Source organism: Eptatretus burgeri, chromosome 2 (assembly GCF_056783735.1).
Source record: "Eptatretus burgeri isolate ZD-2024b chromosome 2, Ebu_testis_v1, whole genome shotgun sequence".
NCBI lineage: Eukaryota > Metazoa > Chordata > Myxini > Myxiniformes > Myxinidae > Eptatretus > Eptatretus burgeri.
Genome location: NC_140962.1, coordinates 38,469,108 through 38,491,821, shown reverse-complemented (window position 1 = coordinate 38,491,821; position 22,714 = coordinate 38,469,108). Strand labels below are relative to the sequence as shown.

The following is a 22,714-nucleotide window of genomic DNA, read 5'->3' as shown; positions in this document are numbered from 1 at the left end:
GAGATTTTGGTGACGATCCAGATCTGATAATTTTTTTAAGTGATTGTTCACCATTGAGAGATAGAGCTCAACTAATATAAAGCACAATATCTCAAAAAGTTGTGGATGGATTCAGATGAAACTTGGTGGACAGGTTGGGTGTGTGACGACAAATCGATTCAATTTTGGTGAAGATCTGGATCTGGATCCGACTACTAGAATCTTTCAGCGATTCTTCACCATTGAGAGATGGGGCTCAAAAATGAGAAATAGAGCACGATACCTCAAAAATGTATTGGGCCAGATATGTTCTCGTGGATCAGGCATTGCGGGGCGGAGGTACGCACTCTCCCGAGTGTCCTTCCAGTTTACATATTGCATTCACACGTTGTGGAGGGAGATTCATACAAGTCATCTTTCACTACGCAATATATTACATGACCTTCTCACCACCTCAAATTTATATTCACCTTTAACTGAGAAGACTTCAAAGCCAGACGGTCATTGTGAAGTGGAAAGTACTTTTGTTCACCTGTTGCTCGACATCCCCTCATGTTCCAATCCGAACTGCAAGTACTCGATAGAGACAAGGATACTTGATTCACTAGAAGCCATTTGGGAAAGTAGGACAACAAACAAGATAAACATTATATTCGTACAATAAAATTAAAATATGCATTTCAATAAAAAAAACATTATCAAAGCTTTTCGACTTTCACTCAGGACTTTCCAACTTTGCCAGTGCTTTGATGATTCATCTCCGCCTAATCATTATTCATGATGGTTCATTTCTCCCCATTCATTAGTCATGATGCCCAAAGATTCTACCAATCAGGTAATCCCATTTTTTCCTCTCTCTCAACCAATCAACATTGAGAACATTACATTATAACTTTATAAACAAGTTTGGTGCTTCTTCTTCATCTGCTTGCTGTTTTAACCCGAGTGCAAGAAGAAAAGCTTTGATAATGTCTATTTTATTGAAATGAATAAACAAGACGAGGAAATCCAGATAAACTCAAAAGGAAGGAAAAGATTTATAAAAAGCTTCTCCCATTTGTTACAATCATATGAATGTTTCCAAGAAGGTAATTTTTGGGGGGTTCGGAGAATAGTGTGCAAAATTTATGAAATAATTTACAAAAATCAGACTTAAAAATTCATTGGGTACAAGCCATCTGTGTAAGAATATCGGGAAAGTCTCATCACATCACACTTTATAAACATTTACGGTGTAGAGGGGTTTGTTACATTCACCGGACTTTGCTAACACGGGTATTGCATTGGTTTTGCCGTGGTTGTTTTGGTTCTCAAGATGGGTTTCTTTCTTTCTTCTCGTGTTTGTTTTTTTATCCTTCTGCCTTGTATTCCCCCTTCAAGACCTCATGCGGTCTCGTGTGAAAAAAACAGTGTGGATTTTTTGTGTGAGAAAAGTCAAAAAGAACAAGGATGGTGGAGAGAAAATGAAGGTGTGAGCAGGCACGACGGGCGTAAGGCAGGCGAGAGAAAAAGGCGGGAATGAACGCAGGACACGCGTCTGGCCTGTGTGACGAGAGACCAAGCCTGTAAGACCTCGTTGAGGATTGGAGTGATCCCTCCAAGGGCCACCTGTTGGAGGCACCGTCTGTTGAAGACACTGAGGCAGTGGAGAGCCTCATTCAGATAGGGTCGGAGGGGGGAGCAGAAGCATTTCTTCCTCCTGAGTGTCCTCTGAGCTGACCTGAAGAAACGTGTGGCTTCAAGGTGTTGCAGGAATTGATTTGGTTCGTTCGTTGGTGAAGTTTGAGAACCCTTCCAGAAAGGGAGGGGTGGCGGTGAAGTGTCAGCCTTGTGGACGGGACAAGGCCGTTGGAACGTCAACTCAAATAGGCCTGAATTCTTCTTATTCTTCTCCCCCCCCCCTCCACTTTCTCCTTTATATCTTGGCAAATATTATTTTCTTATTTTGCTCCCCCCCCCTCCCCACTTGGGATGATCTCGGGCTACCTGGTGGGCCGTGGAATTGTGTTTTGTCCATTTTGTCTTGGTGCCTGTCTGTCCTTTAATGTCTTCATTATTATCGCTGAATATATTGTTGCGGGCCGGGGTCGGGTGAGAAGACCACTAGGGGGGGAAGCTATCTCTGCTCACACCAGACTCCCCGGAATCGTAGGCCGCCGCACACAGATAATTCGGTGACACAGCAGGTCACTTAACCGACCGTGGATGCCAATAACTCAATCGCGTGACCTCGGGTCCTCCCGTCTATGGGTTAACTAATTAATCACGTTATTTAATTACCAGAGAGCACGCCCTTGGTGCACCTTGTCCGAACCGGATCGGATGCAGCCGAGCGACACTTCCAAGGACGTACCGGTGAAAAGGAACGGGTTGTTGGGAATAAAGTCCTTGCTAAGCTAGGATTCGGACCATGCTGGATCAATGAAAGAAACTACAAAAACGAGCTGGGAACATTTCTATTAATAATTTATTAACAGTGGGCGAGGAAAGGTATCTAGCACGATAAATATTTATTGGGTGTGTTGTGCAGAGATAGGGGGGGGGGGGAGAGGTGTGGTGCAGTAAATAAACAAGCAACTTACAAAAGCGGACACAGAGCAGACTTAACACGAAAATAAAAACAATAATAATGATAACAATAACGATCTTCTGCAGTCTTACCTAGGCCTAAGTCACATTTGCTCTACGGCTGGGATACAGTGGCCGTACCGCCCCTGAATAGGCAGAAATGTGCGGCGGCCGCAGAGTTTGTGGTGGCCTCAGGGTCGAACTACGACCATCTTTTACAGGCCGTAGGGGTCGCCGTGGAATTATAACTTTTTCATTTCTACATTGGCCGTAGCAATTCGACAAGCCAAGCTGTGACGTAGATGTGTTGCACGTCGACCGTACGTAGGGCGTACGGTGGGCTTGCGTTATTTGTGCGGCTGCCATAGGCTCTTATCAATGAAAAATGAATTTTGCCAACCCCCCAAAAATTACGGCGGACGTGCTATTTCCACGGTCGCCGTAGAGTAGCCCTAAGGCATCCCTGTGTTCAACATACGGTGGCCTTGCGGTCTGTGTAACTACCTGCGAGCAACGCAGGGTCGACGCACGGTTCCCCTATGCCCGCCGTGCGTCCTACGTACGGCCTCCGTGGCAGTCTGCATTGACCGTGCGCTACCGCTAGAGATCGGAGTATAGGTGTTTGCCTATACGGTACTCCAAACTGGTGTGTGTATATGTGTATGTGTATATATATATATATATATATATTTATTACAGTTATAGTATATTCAGTTATATATACTGGTATATTCCAAACTGTTATATTTTTATTTCAGTAAAAAAAGAACTGGTATATATACCCACTTGTTACCATCCGTCTGGCCGCACTTTCGCCTTAGGGCCCCCCTGCAGGCACCTTGCGTCTGCCTTGAAAATTATATGGCCGTCGCAGGGATGCCCGAAGGTCACCGTGCGACATCAAATCAAAGACCGTATGGCACCCCCACGTTTTCGGTCTCCACAATTTCTAAATACGCCGTGCGGCTCCCTGAAAAATAAAAACATATGTGACCGTGGAAATACTGCGGCCGCCCTATAATTGCTAGTGGCCGTAGATTTTGTAGACTCTACAGCCACCGTACCAAATGTGACTTAAGCCTCAAGCAGACAGGTGCCAGGACACACACACACACACACAGCAAACCCAATGAAGAGGGAGTATTGACACAAGAAGGGAGAGGAGTTGAGGCTACTATCTCGGTACCTTTGTACTTGATTGTATGAACGTGCCACCAATAAGTTTCAGGGGAGGGGGGGGGGGAGTGCTCCGTGGTACAGTACCCGACAGCTAGCGCATAGTCTCTGGCTTCAGCAGAGTGTGTGGAGTCCGTGTTCGTGAAGGAAGGGCTTTAGTGGAGAAGGGGCGGAGTCCAGAGTGCGTGGATGCAGTGGTAGACGGGACCAGGTAGGCGGGTGGGGTCAACATCGTGTGGGTGGAGACGAGGAGGCAGAGTCCAGGCAGCAGGAGGCGGGTGGTGGCGTTGTCAATGAGGGCGAGGCAAAAAAGAGAGAGAGAGGAGAGAGAGAGAGAGGAGAGAGAGAGAGGAGAGAGAGAGAGAGGAGAGAGAGAGAGGAGAGAGAGAGAGGAGAGAGAGGAGAGAGAGGAGAGAGAGGAGAGAGAGGAGAGAGAGGAGAGAGAGGAGAGAGAGGAGAGAGAGAGACCGCTCCGACCTTTATAGGACTTGCAGCACGTGGTGGGGGGCCACCCTGAAGCTAAGCATAATCACCTGAATCGGGTGCTCACCTCAACGAATAATGATACTGAGGAGGAAGTCAATGTGGAATGGAATCAACAAAATATACTAATCTTATAGCAAATATCTATTTGAGGGGGGGGGGCAAGTCCCCCCTTTAACCACTCAGGCCACAATTTCTTAAATATCGTGAACAAACTTTGGTACAACACCACAAAAAAGACCAAGGAAGTAAATGACCATGCATATCAAAGCATGTCTGTGTAACATCAACATTGACTGGTTGATCAATTGTGACGTAAATGGTAATCTGAACACCCACTGGTGAGCTCTTGGTCCACACGATCCCAGGCTCCGATTGGTTAGAATCACACCCCGCTCCAGACAGACAGCGATGACACCTTGGAAAAGGGGGGGGGGGAGGGTTTCCCCCAAGGCCAAAGAATCACCAATTGTATAATTACCATGGACAGGAGTTGGGGCAACACCTTTGATGTTTCCATGTTGAAAGACTGAGAATGTACGAATACCTTTTGACAACACAGTATGGGGTCCGTGGAAAAGACGAAGGTTGCTTCCAACATATGTCGATGTGACATTCTGACCTCGGCTCACCATCTTGTATGTATAAGTCATTATCATCTCCGCCACCGAAGATGGACGGAGGTTATGGTTTCACCCTGGTCCGTCTGTCAGCAGCATATCTCAAAAAGTTATGGACGGATTTGCATGGCATTTGATGGACACGTTGGGTGTGTAACAAGGATGAATTGATTAAATTTCGGTGAAGCTCGGGATCCAGATCCAATAATTTTTTAAAAAGCAATTCTTCACCATTGAGATGGTGCCACAAACAATATCGTTGCGGGCTCGGGCTTCAGGAATTACCGAGAGGGGAAGCACTGGGGTTTCTGCTAAAGGCCCAGCTGTGTCGGCCGACATGCTGGGAATAACTGTGGCCTGACAGGTTGCTAAACAACCACGAATGTTAACTGTCAACTCTAACAGGGTTACACATCTAACACATTTACCTGAGGAGCTGACTTGATTAACCGAGGTCCATGCCCACAGCACGCATTCAGACTACAACCGAGCGAAACAGTGAGTGCATGCTGGCCAACGAGAGCAAATTCCATGGGGTAAAACTTTCCGTCCAGCAATCATGCAGACTGTGCTGCACCAATGAAGCAAAGTCAAAGGACACTGAGCAGGTTGAACTGAACAATTACCATGGTTTATTTTAAAGGAAGCATGAGGCACAGCAAAGACGAGGGGTTTATTCACCGGGGGTATTTGTATAGCAGCGACATACAATGTGGTGTGGCGACATACTATGTGACTTCAAGTGGTGTGGCAAAAAACAATGATACAAATTCATGCAATAAAGAGACTAAACCAAGCTTCCTTAGAAACCAAGCCAAGAAAAACTAAACCAAGCTATTTTACACAGTCTTCCTGAGAGTAGCATGACAGGCACCAACAGAATCACTCCAGGAGCAAGAGAGCTCAGAAAAGCTGAGGCGTTGGTGGCCTTTGACTTACCCAGCACGTCCAGGTGGGCACGTGCTCGTCCAAAGTGCAGGGAAGGTAAGGGAGGAGAGTAATGACGAGCAAAGGGGATGTTTCGGTGCATGAAGAAGAGGTGTGAGTGGGATGCGTTGTGAGGTGCTTAGCATGAGAAAGACATGGTGCGAGTCAGTGTTCACTCTAAAAGTAATGGTTTTGCGTCCAGTGGACGAGTCAGAAAAGATAGAGAACAAATGTGGAAGAGTCAGAATTGCCGATCGTGTGTGGATGTAGATTGCGCCTCTCATACAATACTGTGCCCTTACTGGATGGCGCTTGGTCCGCTTGCTGAGTCAGCATTGTTTCGGTCCTGCCTTTCAGCAGCAAGCACCATTGAGCCTTGTCGTAACCACTCCGTACAGCAGCAACCACTACACAATCCCTAACAACCTCTCTTCCAGTGACCAGAGACGATGTTTTAAGGGCTGCAGGGGTGGAGTTTGGGGGGGGGATCAAGGGTGAATCCCCACCTCTTGTTGGGGTGGTTCCTGGGAGCACGGGTCACACGCCACCCTCTTTCCTCCAAGCACAGTGTTCCCATTGGTCAAGATGCACTTCGGGGTTACGTCACCCTCCCCACAAGGTTGCTGGGCTGGAATTACCCTCACTTGTCCTCTGACCGTGCAATGCATATCAGCTCCAAACTCAACATGGGGCCGACATGCAGCGGTCCCCATCTGGCCCTCAAATGCCTGAGAAGGGCACGGATTGCTTGCTGGATAACAGGGCGGTTGCGGCTGATAGAGGAACCTGAAGGAACGGTAAGCTCACACTTGCGCCTTGGTTTAAAAGGCCCTGTTGGTGACGGTGCCGGGCTTGGATACGAGCGTGAACCATTGATGTCCATAGGCAATGTGAGATGATGGTCCCGAGGTGCGGCAAGGGGATTGGTCGTGGTGAGATGTACGACGTTGTGGAGTCGAAGCGTAGTCATTGGGTGATAGCGATGTGGATTATGAAAGAAGGCGAGAAAGGTGAGCTTGAATGGTGGTGTTGAATGCAAATAAATTCTGGTGTATATTTGAAGCGGGCAGGGTGGTTATCGTTGGCATGTGGGAGAATTGTGGTGAAGAAGGCAATTGAGGTGGATATGGCAGTTTGGTTGTGACACGCAGATTCAAACAGGGTTTCTGCGTGCATATGCAAATTAGATGGCGAGCAGCATGTGGGATAGCGTACAGGGAAGACAGCGGGGAAGAATTTGGGCGGGGGGGGGGGTGCAACCTAACCAATTCCTCACAATGCATATTCCCTTTGTAACCCATTAGACACAAGGCAAGGACCCTATCTGGAACAAGTAACAACAAAATGACTGCCTGGGAAACAACTGTATGTTGTGTGCCATTTCTTTGGGGTCTCAGTTCCCAGACCCATCACAATATCTCAAAAAGACGAGTCATGACGAAACTATGTGGATGAGTTAGTTAGGTGACAAGAACAAGCCAATTAGATTTTGGTTCAGGTCCGGATCCAGATCTCGCTTGCCTATCAGTGGGATACAAAATGTAAACCGTTCAGTCTGGTGAAGGCATGCGCTCTACCGAGTGCCACAGTAGTACGTTGGTGATGTCACCGCTGTTCAAAGTGATGTAGGCATGTGCAGTCGATGTGTGTATACATGGCCCCACTTTTTCCAGGCATCACCTGTCTTGTGACCAATGTTGCATCATCGTCTTAAAGTGTGTCGATTAAAGCTGATACTGTACCAAAGCTTGAATGCGTTTTGGTTGGATATTCGCTCCGAAGGAAGGAGAGGCATGTATCCTCTTTGGCGTGGTGGCAGGGTGTTCTAGCTCATTCACCCGCTGGCTCAACAATCGACAGAAAACCAACAGTAAATTCCGCATCATTCCAACGAGTGTTTTCACATACAGTGGCCTACAGACGTACTGTTACGGGTTCGGCAGCCGGGTTACGATCGGCTTCACGGACCTGTTTCATGACATTTGACCTTGAAGATGATGGGCCTCAGATAACTCTATGGCACGACGAGTTGCGAAGCAACTAGACATCATGCGAGACGATCAATTTAGGTGGGGCCCTCACGTCCAAATCCCACGTTACCTTCTTGGCAAATTAATCCCCCCCCCCCCCACCAGATAAGGCCTGCACTTCTCAATGCCCCACTTCTGTCCAATCAGCACAGTCATGCGATATAGTCAGTGGAACGTTGACCAATCCTAAACATAGCAAAACTCCCATCCACTATTTACATGCCATTGTCTAACCATTGGAGAGAAAGGATGATCAGGCAGTTTGGGAAGTTTAAAAAAGGCAAAATGACACGTTTTTACAGACAAAAAACAGTCACAAACTAGAACGGGCACTCGGTAGAGCGCATACCTTCGCCGCCGCAACTTTTTTCCGGGCACATTTGAAAAACGTCATTTCAAAACGTCCATGACGTCAAATTTGGTGTGTAACCTCCTTGAAGGCAGTCCAACAAAATGGAATGATAAACACTGAAAAATTAAAAAGTTGAAAAATGACGTCATCTTTTGACGCACTTCCGGGGACGTCACGTCCAATCGGAGACTACCATTCTGAAAGGTCGTAGTTCACTGAACGTTTTAACGTTGGTTTCATGTCAATAGCTCTTTAGATCTGAAGCTATGCCTACAAGTATATTTTGACCTTGAGTGTGACCTTGACCTTGACTACAGAGTTAATTGGCAAAACCTGTACATAAACAGATATTTTGGTACTGATCCTAATGCCTGGATTTGGGAGACTGCTTTATAAATTATATAGACATTTGAATGTAAAATATCAGGACATTTTAGCCACAATTGAAAAACGTCATGTTCAAACGTCAATGACGTCATAGCGGTCAGTCCGATCGAAGTCAAATTTGGTGCGTGACGTCCGTAAGGTAAGTCCTACAAAACGGTGTGATCAAAACTGATGATATCGAAAATTGAAAATTTACGTCATCTTGTGACGTCATTTAAACGCACTTCCGATGACGTTACGTCAAATCCGACACTACATATCTGAAAGGTATCTCGTCATGGAACAATATGGCGGTGGTTGCATGTCGATAGCTGTATTATGAAGGAAGTTATGCTCAAAAGAGTGTTTTTGACCTTTTCATGACCTTGACCTTTGACCCGATCGCTCCCAAAATCTAATCAAATCGTCCGTGGATACTCACCTTTTCATGACCTTGACCTTTGACCCGATCGCTCCCAAAATCTAATCAAATCGTCCGTGGATACTCACGAATCATCCCACCAAATTTCATGCAATTTGGTTTTATACTTTCTGAGTTATGCGAATAACAAACAAACACACATATTCACAAATAAATAAACACACAGCGACCAAAACATAACCTTTCGCAGAATGCGAAGGTAAAAAAAAGATCTTACCCTTCAGCACACAAGTCCCTCAATCAATCATCTTAACATGAATCTACGCACATCGGAACCTCAGTCACTCCTGGGATAAGAGAGCAAAAGAGAGGGCAAGACAGAAAGAGATTAAGCATGCGGGGCTTGTTTGTGACCGCTTGCTCACCTGACATAAACCTGCGGGCTTATGTCGGTCCCAACGTGAAAGAGGTGAGATCTTATCGAGTCAGCTGTGTATAAATAACTTAATTGAGATCACTCACGTGCCCGTTTGTTGTGTCAGATAACACAGCTTTTACCCTCTCTTTCGGAAGACCTTTTTTTTTAACAAGTCATCCCGTATCTCGGTGTATATTAGAACTACTGTGGTGAAATGTTTCCAAATTCAAACAGAAATCTATTTTGATGTGAATGAGTCAATAGATATGCCCCCATCCACAATGGATGACAAGCCACTGTTATGTTTGATTTCAAGTTAAGGAGCACGAGAGAGAGAAAAGTGATACAAGTAGAAGCAACATCTGATGCTTCCAACTTGTTATGTTCTGCAAAATGATTTTCAAAGGACACATGAATTTTTTAACCCAAAATGAATCATTTCATCTTTGTATTACAACCTATACTTGTGCCAAGTTTACTTGAAATTTCTTCAGTAGCTTAACCTATTGTGGTAACAAAAACAAACAAATTGATAATGGATGGACGGATACCTGGACAATCTGAAAACTGTGCCTCTGGCCTTTGGTTGCAAAGGAGTAAAAAGGGCATATCTACAGTAATTTGGCGAAGAAAATTAAATGTAAAACAGTCCGTGTGCAAAACAGTGATGATCTCCAAAGAAGAAACTTTATTAACTGAGACAAGCAAAAATAGGGGCAATACTCCTGGGATAGGGGCTCACCTGGTAGAATGATGGTATTCAAGAGGAAGTCAACATGGGACAAGCAGCAAAATGTACCAATGTTATAGCACATACCTATTTTGGGGAGCAACCCCCCCCCCAATCCCCATAGACCCCCCCTCAGACCCAGATTTCGTTTTTATCCCTCAGCCCGAATTGGCTAAGGGGTATTGTCGTCATAGGCGTTGTCCGGGCAGGCGTCCGGGCGGGCGTCCGTCCGTCAACTTTTGGTTTCCATCAATTTTGAGGAGAACGCCTTGTCCGATTAAATCCATTTTTCCAGGCCGTGTTGGGGTTGAGTAGAGGAAGGTTCCTTTCGAAAATGGGCGTGCTGCGATTTTCAATATGGCCACCATCTTGAGATTGGTTTGCGTCAAGGGGCTGAGGGGTTACGCCCGCTTTGCGGTGCTATTTTTTAATGCTGTGAACAAACTTTGGTATATACCAGGTGATAAAGGTTGTGGTCAAGTTTCATCCAAATTGTGTGTAGCTTCAGAAAAGAAGTTGCAAGTGTTTGTGGACGGATGGACAATGTGCAATCCCACAAACTCCCCGGAACTGTTCCAGGTGAGCTAAAATTCAGGATCACTTCGGACAAACAAAAAAACTGACACAAACAATTGATTCAATGTTTTTCCCCACACATTCTTACTCTTCAAAGTAGATCTTGGCAGATGTCCTTTCATTTTTTCCTCCTCTTGCCTATTACATCCAATCCAGTTGCCTTGCACTTCTCGTTTCAAGCTTTTCCGTTTCTCAAATTGTGCTTCCTTCTTCGCCTGCTTTCTTCGACAACAACCACACCACAAAAGTAGCACAAGAGGCTGAATTAAATCCAAATACATGTCTAAATTTGCAATGAACATGTACTTTGATCAAGCATTTCTTTTTTGAATCAATGGAATATGTCGTTAACAAGATATGTGAAAGTTGTGGTTTCACCTGTTTACGCTTGTCCTCAAAAGAGTTGAATACGGTGCCAGAAAAGTGTCATTTACAACCTTCACAAACTGATGCTTTGAAATGACATCAAGCATTGTAATGTTGTGGTCAGACAGGCCAATATGAGAAGCAATTTACACATTTCCATATCAATCGCTGACATTGATAACGATCTTATCCAACTCGTTCTCTCCTCAAATCGTGTGTCAACCATTTGAAGACATTACTGATCACGAAGGAGGGGCGCTGTGGTGGTGTTGTTGTTGTTATTATTTAACAGCCACACTTATTCCTACATTATTGTGGGGTTGGCCAGAGGAAGCTTGGCCCAAGTGTTTCACAAATCATCTGGCCAGGTCTGACGTTCTACTACGGTTAGGAGAAATATGTAATTTGGTCAAGGTGCCAACGATAGCTCGCCTACTCTTCACGAAGGGCACAGTGGGATCTTTAACGTCCACCAACTAATGCCAGCATATGGGTCGCACAGTTAGACAGCACACGCATTGATGAATCACAAGGAAAACAGTTTATAGCCGAGATGAGATTCAAACTCAGGTCAGACAGCTTAGAGGTGAGTGCATGCACCTCTCGGTCATCCTGCTCGCTCTGAGAGAGAGGAGCGATGTTGACCTTTTTATAGCTGAAAAGTATAACAATCTGAACAAGGGAAATGGAATCGAAATGTGTGAAAAAGATTAGGCCAGAGAGGTGCTGGAGCAAATGACAGACTTCGATCATGGAAGTGGTTCTAGCCTTCCAAACAACTTGTTTCCTATATGCACAGCACATAATTGCATCAAAAAAGATTTGTGAGCACTCTGATGCTGCATTCAACCCAAAGACCATTAATCTCTCCAATGTTGGAGATTGCCCCATCGATTCCATCAGACAAGAGAAAACTTGTTTCACCCACCATGTGAGCACATGCACTTTCACCAGCATGAAACACTTCTTTCAATTCCCTATGTTATAATTCAAGCAGCTCCATGGAAAAAAAACAAAAAAACAAACAAACAAAAAAAATAAAGTCCAGATCCCCATCTTTGGTATGACCATGGCCATCAGAAAAATAGAGGCAATACCCCTGGGCGCTCACCTCATAGAATAATGATACTGAGGAGGAAGTCAATGTGGAATGGAATCAGCAAAATATACCAATCTTACAGCAAATACTTATTTTTGCGGGGGGGGGGGGGAGTCCCCCCTTTAACCAACCACTCAGGCCTCAATTTCGTAAATAGCATGAACAAGCTTTGGTACATCATGGGTGATGAAGGTTGCGATCAAGTTTCATCAAAATCGTGTGTGCAGTTTCAGAGAAGTTGCAAGTGTTTGTGGACAGATGAACGGACTGACGACGCGCCATCCCATAAGCTCCCTGGAACTACATTCTAGATGAGGTAAAAATGTTGGCCATCTGTATCCGATCGATAGACCTATTTCATCTGAGTGGGAATACTCAGGAGTTATCAAACATCATGACAAACATATACTTATGGGACATTACATTGAATTTCATGAAATTCCTATGGCTATTCAGTCCCCCCCCCCCTCCTCCCAGGTATCCGCTTGACATATGCGGTCCACCAGCAACCCTCCTTGTGAAACTGGCCAATTCCAGAACCACTGCTCACTTCCACTCATTTATTCCTCTCCCCCCCCCCCCCCACCTGTGGAACCACCTTCCCTACTCTCTTTAATCCCATTCTTCCCTTTAGGTCTTCCAGACAGTTGTTCACCACCATCTCAAGTCATCCCCCATGCAAAATCATGACCTTTTCTACAACCATTAAACCACCCCTCCCAAGATTTTGTGAATGTATCCATATTGTCCAGCCTTTGCATTCTCCCTTTCCCCTAATCGCTTCCTGCATCCCTTGTTAGTCCATCTCCATATACTTTCTCCCTCTGCCGTTGTTGGTGTTTCCCCTTTCTCCTGCTGTTTCGTTTATGTTGTCTCAATTTGTTCTGCATCATAGCTCTTCCGTGAGCCGAGACCATTTAAACCAGAGTTGGTGTCAAAGCCACCCAATGCTCGCCTGTTTATACATTTATCGTTTTTAAAAGACTAGTCAAATAATATTTTTTATAAAGCATTACAGTGAAGTCTGATCCAAATAATTTTAAAGCAATATATGTATTTGTATATTGTAATCAGTAAAAAAGTGTGGTAGACAAAAACATTAGAAAGGAAATAACTTGCACCAAAAACTTTAACATTTTCACACACACGCTGACGCCGGGGGTATCGCTAGAGCTCTCTTCGAACAGGTGAGCTAAAAATAAATATAAATAATAATAAGAAATCCCCCTTTTCCCATTCAAACAGTGCCCCAACATTTTCAGCTTCAAAATTCGTGGCATTTTTCAGGAACGTATCCCCTGCAAATGTCGGTCTTACTGTACAGATATTGGAAATTTGAATTCGGTATGAAAATAAACAAATAAATAATTCAGTTTCATACTTGTCTGGTGAAAAGCATGTTTTGTATAAAAGCCAGCAAATAAACCCGTTGCTTTGCTGCCAGGAACATTAAGTGAGGGGAAGAACGAGGGAGGTGAGGGATAGAGGGAGGGTGGGAGAGGGTGAGAGGGAGATGGGGGGAGAGAGAGGAGGGGAGGGGGTGAGAGAAGGGAGGGAGGAGAGAGAGAAAGGAGGGGTGGGGGAGCTCTCGGAGGAGTGATGAGAGCGAGCAGGGGGGTAGGGGGAGTTGGGAGGAGGTAAGTGTTAGCGGAGGGGTTCTCAACTTGCGTTTGGTAGTGCGACTTGTGGAGAAGGGGGCAAGTTTTATACAAAATACAGTAAACACTCAAATATCGCGGGTTCCAATTTCATGGGTTTATACCAATCATGGGCAACCTATTGTGCTCCAATTTTGTTATTGCGATATTTAATTTCAGTCAATCACGGTTTATGAGCCGAGATGAGTTATTGTTTGCATCCGCATGTACGATTACCACCCAGTAAAAGCCTTTTGTTGTTTCTCATGCACCATTTATTGTAGTAATCAGACAAGCATATATGAACGAAGCTAAATTTAACAGTGAATCATCAAACAGGAAACGCAAGAAGAAGATACTGTAATACTGCACGCACGCACGCACGCACGCACGCACGCACGCACGCACGCCATTTTCCCTGCTAAAGTGGGGGTTAGCCTTGCGGGCCCCATGACAATCTTCTCCACTTTACCCTGTTTTCTGCATCTCCCCTTCTTAATCCCCTTGCCTACATTTCCTCTTCCACCACCTTTAGCCAAGTTTTTCTCGGTCTTCCCCGTCCTCTACTTCCGACTACACTCATTTCCAACACTCCTCTCACCCAGTCACTTTCATCCTTCAACACATGACCCAACCAACTCAACCTGTTTCTCTTCACAACCTCCATCACAGACTCTATTCCCATCATCTTCCGCAAGTCATCATTTGTCTTCCTCTCTCTCAACGATACTCCACACATCCACCGAACCATTCGCATTTCCACCCTTTCCTGCTGCTCCATGTTCAGTACCCATGTCTCACTCCCATAAATCATCGTACTCCTCACACATGTAGCATACACCTTTCCCTTCAGCTTCAACGACACTCCCCTCTTTGTCAGCACGCCACTCAGTTCCCGAAACTTCTTCCATGCACATCTCACTCTAGCAACCGTCGAAGAGTCTGATCCACCTTCTCCATTCAGCATGTCTCCGAGATAGCAAAATGTTTTCACCCCTTCCAGCTTCACACCATCTCCAAGATCCAACTCAACAATTCCTTCATCTGCTGCTCCCTCGATGCACACCTTACACTTGAATGTAGCTGTCACACTGGTTAATGACCCTCTCACCCCACTACATTTTCGATGAACCCATTCAGCACACATTGTACACTGAATGGAGTTCACTCCGACACCCTTCCTGCACACAGCACACGGCCACTTCCCAGTCCTTTCCACCTCACCACATGCTTTACCACTTGCCATCACCTTCGTCTTTCCGATATTCACCTTCAAACATTCCTTCCACTTGTTCATCTTCTCCTTCAGTCCATCCATACTCTCTGCAATCAACACCAGATCATCTGCATACAGCAGCTCCCACGGTAAACCCTCCTTTACCCTCTGAGCCAGCACCTCCATCACAACTACAAATAGAAGTGGACTTAGTACCAACCCCTGGTGCACTCCTACCCTCACCTCAAACTCACCACTGTTCCCATCCTTCGTCCTTACAGCTGTGCGTGCTCTCTCGTACATGGCCATCACTACTCTGATCAACCATTCCTCCACTCCTAACTTCCTCAATGCCCATGTCATAACTTCACGTGGAACCCTATCAAATGCTTTCTCCAGATCAACAAACCCAAAAAAACAACTTCCTCTTCTCCATGTACTTCTCCTGCAACCGCCTTACAATAAAAATTGCATCTGTCGTTCCTCTTCCTGGCATAAATCCAAACTACATTTCATCAATCTTTACCTTCTTCCTTATCCTCTTCTCCAACACCCTTTCCAATACCTTCATTCCATGCTCCAATAACTTTATTGCTCTATAGGAGCCACAGTCCAGAGGGTCACCTTTCCCCTTGTACAGAGGGACAAGGGTACTCAGTTCCCAATCCACTGGAATGTGGCCTTCTTTCACCACCAGATTACAGATCTCTGTCATTCTCTTCACACCCCAACTTCCCGCTGCCTTCAACATATCTCCCACAACTCCCGTCGGCCCTCCTGCTTTTCTACTCTTCATTGCTCTTATAGCTTCCTCAACTTCCTTCTCAGTTATCTTCTCTGCTAGTCCTAAAACCAGGTTACTCTCGATGTTGCTATCCCATTCATTTTCTACATTCAACAGCCTTTCCATATATCTCTTCCATCTTCCTTTAATTCCATCTGAGTCCGCAACAATTTGTCCCACTTCATCCTTCAAGCAACTCACCCCCGTCACATCAAACCTCTCTCTCGCTATCTGCTTTGCGATCCTGAATACCGCTTTCTTACCCTCCTCTGAATCCAAGCGTTCTCCGAACATTTTCCTATGGGCCTCCTGCGCCTTTGCAACCTCTATCTTTGCAGCCTTCTTGGCTTCCTTATAACTTTCATGTGCTGCCTCTTCTTCCACCATATCCTTTGCCTTTTGCTATTCCTTGAACTTCTTCCTCTTCTCTTCAATCGTTTTTCCAACTTCATCACCCCAGCACCATGTTTCAGAATGCCTCGGTGGTCCTTTTGTCCATCCACATACCTCACCAATGGCTCCCAATAGACTATCTTTCATTGACATCCAACCACATCATCTTCAACCATACTCAGCCTCTCTCTTAATGCTTCCTTCACTGTCGCCTCTTTCAACCTCCACACCTTCATCCTCGGTTGGTACTTCACCCGCCGAATTCTCCGCGCACCTTTCACCCTTATATCGCAGACAACCAGGTGGTGCTGCGAAACAGTCTCCTCCCCTGGGATCACCTTTGTGTCCCGGAGGTTTCCCCTATCTCGCTGACGCACCATCAGGTAGTCAATGGTTGTCGTCAACCCACCTGACGTGTATGTAATAAGCTTATTATCCGCTTTCTGGAATTGAGTATTACAAATCAACAAATCAGCTCCATCAGCAAACTCCAAGATCCTTTCACCTTCTCCATTTCTCACACCATATCCATAACCCCCAATGGACTCCCTCAAAACCATCTGGACTCCTTCCCACATGTCCATTAAAGTCTCCTCCAACCAAAACAACTTCCTCATCTTTCACATTTTCCATCAACTTCTCCATCGCACACCAGAACATGTTCTTCTCTTCATCGCTTCGACCGACCAGCGGGGCATATCCCGAGATGACGTTCACCAAGAGATTTCCGATCACAATTCTCACCATCATCAACCTTTCACTCACTCTAGTCGCACTCACTTCACTGTCTACAAACTCCTCAGAAAACATGACACCAACACCATGCACGCCTTCCGGGCACCCTTGCCACATAAACTTGTACTTCTGCCCCTGCCTTCCCTTCACCATTCTCACACCATTTCCCTTCCACCGTGTCTCCTGCACACAACATATGTCCACTCTTCTTCTGACCAATGTTTCAACCACTTCTCCAGATCTCCCTGTCATTGTCCCTACATTCCATGTACCAAACCTCAGAAACAGATCTCCACGTGGGGCATCAGACGATTGGTCGTCATAAATGGAAAAATTTCCTCCCTTGCTTCGATCGGGTTCCCCACCTTGAGTTTTAACGAGAGGGGGTGAGGACCCCCACGGGGTACTTCGGGCTGTACCCTGCCCATCAGTTGTACTCATCATGGTTTCCTTTTGAGGCGATGTTTTTATGGCCAGATGCCCTTCCTGACGCCAACCCTTTTAGTCACCTTTTACGACACGCAGGGATACGGTGTACCTATTCTGACCGGGGTACACACCGGACAGATATTGTAATACTATATCTACAAAATCTAATCGACACAAAACAGTTAATGGCAACCAAACATAAAACGATGGACAAAATTAATCATGTCAAAAGGCAAAGAAAGGTTACGACTGTGCGAAGAAATCGAGTTGTTAGATACATCAGCAAGAAGTGAAAGTGCGGCATCTGTGGGACGTCATTACTGGATCAATGAATCAACAGTGTGTAAACCTGAGTCAAATATCCGTTCAAGTGTTGCCGCTCCGCAAAGCACAAAAGACGCACAAAGAGTATCAACGAGGGCAATGCCTCAACTTCTCTCATCTCTTTCGCTGATCTACCCTTCCACAGAATGAACTTGATGGGACCTGAAATGTGAACACAAGTAACATAGATCGGGGTAACTCTGCTCTTTGCTGTTGCATGTATGTCTTTTGTCGTACCACATGGGTACTATATGTCCATGCTGTACGAATACCCCTGTGAATAAACCTGTCTTCACTGTAAGTGCTTCCCCTCATGGTAATCTCCAAAACCAGAGTCCATGACAATATCAATATACCGGTCCTGGTCTCATCTGTTGTCAAGCTCCTCCATTAAAAACAAAATAACAACAAGTGGTGCCAAGCACAACAAATCCCACCCATTTATTGATGTAGTTATGAACGAAAAACGATTTTCACCTTTTCGTGACCTGACCTTGATCTTTAACCTAATCGGACCCAACAGTTAATGGGGTCATCCGAGGTTCATTACCCACCTGTGGATACAATTTGACAGTGTTTGAGCAAGCCGTTTTCCCGTAAAGTTGTATTTTCATAACCATGTTTTACTTTTAATGGAAAATTTGTAATTTGGACCGATGACCATGACCCCCAAAACTTCGGACCCTACCGATCTTCACAAATATGCATTTTTCACTCTTGGAATGGGTAGGATTATAAGTGACAAATAGAATAAGGTTCACCATAAGCTTAGTTTCAAGTAAATCAGATCATTTTTGACGAAGTTATGAGCGAAAAAAGATTTTGATCTTTGTGACCTTGACCTTTGATCCAATTGGACCCAAAAGTTAATGGGGTCATCCAAGGTTCATTGTCCACCTGTGGATTAAATTTGATAGTGTTTGCTAAAGCCGTTTTGCCGTAAAGTTGCTAAAGCCCGTCACACTTTGACGATTTAGCCAGTGTATGGCAACGTATCAAAATATATATAAAACGCTGGCGTACGCCAAACTATTTTTTTTTCAGTTTGTGGCGTATAATAGTGTATTCATAACGAGTTGGACGTATGCATAACGTATGAGTAACGTACACAGAAAGTTTCGATAACTTATACCAACGAATGCTTAGCGTGTTGTCAGCGTTCTACAACTTATGCATAGCGCGGCAGCGTATCGCCAATGATCACGTGGCATAGCCTATTAAAAGGCTGCCGCTCGACGATTCAAATAATAACCGCACTAGACATCGAAGTGTCAACATCACCGTCATGCCGAAGAAAACTTCGAAGAACTCCTCGTTACGGAGTTCCACCATGAGCTGGTCATACATGCCAAACTGCCGACGCCTCCCGATCCATGGTCTCACCCAGTTCCTTCCCCTCCGTTCACCTCTTCTTCTCCTGGCTCTATTGGCATGCAACTGGTACAGTGTCAAATTGATGAGGTCATGTTGATGTTGGAGGACAGCTAGTAGGTATTCTCGTCTCAGCCTTGCCGGATCCTCCATCTCTCGGATGACATGGACATCTGCTCACCATGGAGTCTGGAACACTGACGGGTTCCTCCTGTGAACCCCATTTTTAAATACAAATTCCCCTAAACGCTGCCAATACGCCATTATACGGTAGCTGTAAGTTAGAAACACGATCAGCAAGTTCTGTGGTCGTCCGGAAGACGTCAAATAAGTCTACATGTCAATATGCGTTGGAGATACGTTACACATACGTTCAAAGCACGTTACTCATAGGTTAGAAATAAGTTTCGGGTACGCTAGATATTACCTCGACGTATTTCGACTTATGAGTAACTTACAAGTAACGCGTGTCGACATGTGCCAATGATCGCATAACGTGCCTACAACTTATGGCCAGCGTATGCGGAGCGTGTGAGTCATACGCCGAGCACGTCGACAAATTTTGTGCATGCACAAAAATTGTCGACGAGCTCGGCGTACTACGACGTATGCCAGCGTGCTCTTAACGTATACAACACTTACCCATAACGTATTCGATGTGTGCCAGCGTATTCGCCAAATTTTTCATACGTCGGCATACGCTGGCTAAAACGTCAAGGTGTGACAGAGGCTTAACAGACAGGCAAACAAACAAAGACAAACAGACAAACAAACTGGACGATTACAATATCCCGCTCCCTCCCTCCAGGGGGGCGGGATAATAAAAAGGATGCATATTGTTTCAATATACGGGTTAGTTGGTCATCAGTATACATATGAATCATTCAATTCATTCTTCATGAGTGTTTTGCACTCTTGTTCACAAGTACCAATATATGGCAATAAATAATTCCTGCAGAAGATACACCATGGAACTAAACCAGGGTTTGAGGAGGTGGGAGGGGTGAAAGGATGCAAGGAAACTTTTGGATTTGCTGGCAAGACATTGAGGGAAAGGTTGGGGTGAGGGAAATTAAAAAAAAATTAAAATACATTTTTTCCAAATGGTTTCATTTAAGATAATAGAGAAAAGAAAAGGGAAAGAAAAACTTGCACAAATGTATACATCCTAGTTTGAGCAAAAAAGTATAAATATGATCTGACAAATGGATAAACAAATGCGATTTTAAGCTTGGGTCACAAGACAGTGAATTAATGCTCAGATTTCTAAACAAAACACGATGCAGCATGAATCAAACTTACGTTATGTAGGAGGCTATTCAGTTTCTTGAAATCTGAGGGAAAAAAAGAAAAATAATAAGAATAATAATAATAAAAAAAAATTTTTGTTTGAGCCAAGCTGCATACAGATAAAATAAATAAACAAACTTTTCTACACATGCACCGGATACAAGCGACTTGTAACTTTTGGCTCCAGCAATACCTATCAAGTTGGCTTGGTGATTCTCTACATTCGGGAATGGATTCTGATTCTTAGCTGTTATCTGGATTCCGTGACGTTTCATTTTGTGTGTGTGCACGTGTAATGTGTGTACTGTGCATTGTACTGGTCTGTTGGTGATGTGTGTTGTATTATGCAAGTGTGATGTAGCAGGGAACTTGCATGTTTGTGTTATTGTATTATGCAGGTGTGATGTAGCAGGAAATGTGCACGAATGCAGTGTTTACCACAATTGATCAGATTATATATATATGGTTTACAAAACAATGCAAGTTCTGAAGTGTTCACTTATTAACCTAGTGATACATTTTCAGTAAAGTGGAGTTTTAACACATAGTTTTGTTATTTCTGTCATGAGTTTTGAGAAATTTCAGTGTAAAGAAAACAGAATCAAAGTTTGATTTCTCTTAACTGTGCACAGGCATCGTTTATTACAACCTCATCAAAATAAACTTTTATAGGCTAAAATCTGATATGAACATGTACTACAAGGAATAGACGAGAAAGAGCAAGTGAAAGAAGACACACACGCAGAGGGATCTTTCGAGGAAAAGGCAGACAGCGAGTGGTCCACAAAACAGAGTACAGGAATAATCAGGCTGGACAACAGAGCTAACCACTCCCTCCACCCCCCCCCCCCCACCAACTCCTCACCTCTTCTCAATGGATTGATCACATGGTGACAATGTAGCTGCTAATTAACCTCCACCATCGAAGATGGACGGAGGTTACTGTTTTCACCCTGCCTGTTTGTTTGTTTGTGAACAGTATTACGGAAAAACTCCTGGACAGATTTCCACAAAACTTGGTGGGGGATTAGGTATGGTCCAAGGATCATGCCGTTCGATTTTGGACTTGGTCCAAAGTCCAATATGGCCGCTATGGCGGCCATTTTGAAAAAATATTTGAATTTTTGTTTTTGCATTTCTACATGTTTTAAGTGATTTCCAACCAAAAAAAAAAAACCCAGAAATTTTGCACCTTTTTTTTTCAAAAAAAAAATCGATTTTAATTTTTTGGCATTTCTACATGCGCGTCGATCTAGTTTAGTTTATTCAATCGTGGTTCAGTCGAGTCTGATCAGTTTTGACCTACAATGAATAGGATATGAGGTTCACTTAAGTGACCCAGCAGTATTTGCAGCAGAGGTTTTGCACTCTACCGATTGCTCCCCTCGAGTTGATAATTTTGACATCATATGTCACGTGTTGTGGCAGCCATGTTGGAAAAACGGGAAAAACTTTGGACCTCTGCATCTCTGAAACCACACCAAGGAAAAAATTGAAACCTTGGCACATGGCAAGTACTCATGGGAAACGTGATTTTTTTTATGACGTCATAATTGCATCTATACAAAGCTACATGTGATCAGTATGAACATTTTTGAGGGTTATCCAGGGTCTAAAATGGTCCACAGAAAAATAAAAAAATTAAAAAAAATTAAAAATCAAAACTTGCTGACATCAGTCACGCGATTCAGCAGCCATATTGTTAAAATAAAATAAATTAAAAAAAAAATTCAAAAAAATCTCTGAAGTGGCTGAACAGATAGAGGCGAACCTTTACACATATGACCGCCTATTCATGAGGAACAAAAGGTTCACAAATATTACATCAGAGGTCACATGGTTTGGCAGCCATATTGGATTTACCCTAAAACATATTTTAAAATAAATAAATAAATAAATAAATAAACTCCAGAACAGCTGAACAGATTCCTCCTGATGACTTAATCTTTGGTTTTTGATCGTTTGGGTTCCTTCTGATTACTCCAATGCAGGACTGTACGTATTTGGTCTCCCATTCGATTTGAATTTACTCAAAGTTTAATGACATTCCAAATTAAATTCAATAATAATAATAATAATAAACGTCATGGGTTAGGGTTAGGGTCAGGTGTCCGATCAAAGCAGGGTTGCATCAAAGCGGGACGTCTTGATACCCGGCCATCACTGACAGTTCTAGTTGCGTCTCTTATTAATTAAGCAACACACCAGGACACAAATTACACCACACAAAACAAGTCTTGGCAAGGGTCTGTTATCCGATTGCTCTTTTTCTTGTTTTAATATGCTGTTCCAGGTTATGCCTTGCTTAACTGGTCAACATTCATACCATCATAAAGGTTATTCCAGCTGTACATTACCATTTCATTCACTTTACTAACACTACAATTTGAACCAGGATGAACAGTTTGCATTTTTGATCCCAATAATAGGTGAGATCTGAATTTGAACCAAAACCAAAATCGA

General features: G+C 44.2%; 1 protein-coding gene across 2 annotated transcripts in view; it reads right to left on the bottom strand.

Moving 5' to 3' along the window:
* LOC147031841 (uncharacterized) overlaps positions 1-22,714 on the bottom strand; it is a 145,408-nt gene that overhangs the window by 116,498 nt on the left and 6,196 nt on the right. For both annotated transcript variants that reach the window (XM_085868276.1, XM_085868271.1), the window contains exons 3-5: positions 20,264-20,295; positions 10,696-10,825; positions 450-583 (exon numbers count right to left, since the gene is read on the bottom strand). In XM_085868276.1, the coding sequence (XP_085724402.1) occupies positions 450-583; positions 10,696-10,825; positions 20,264-20,295 (296 nt within the window). The remainder of the gene's footprint in view (positions 1-449; positions 584-10,695; positions 10,826-20,263; positions 20,296-22,714) is intronic.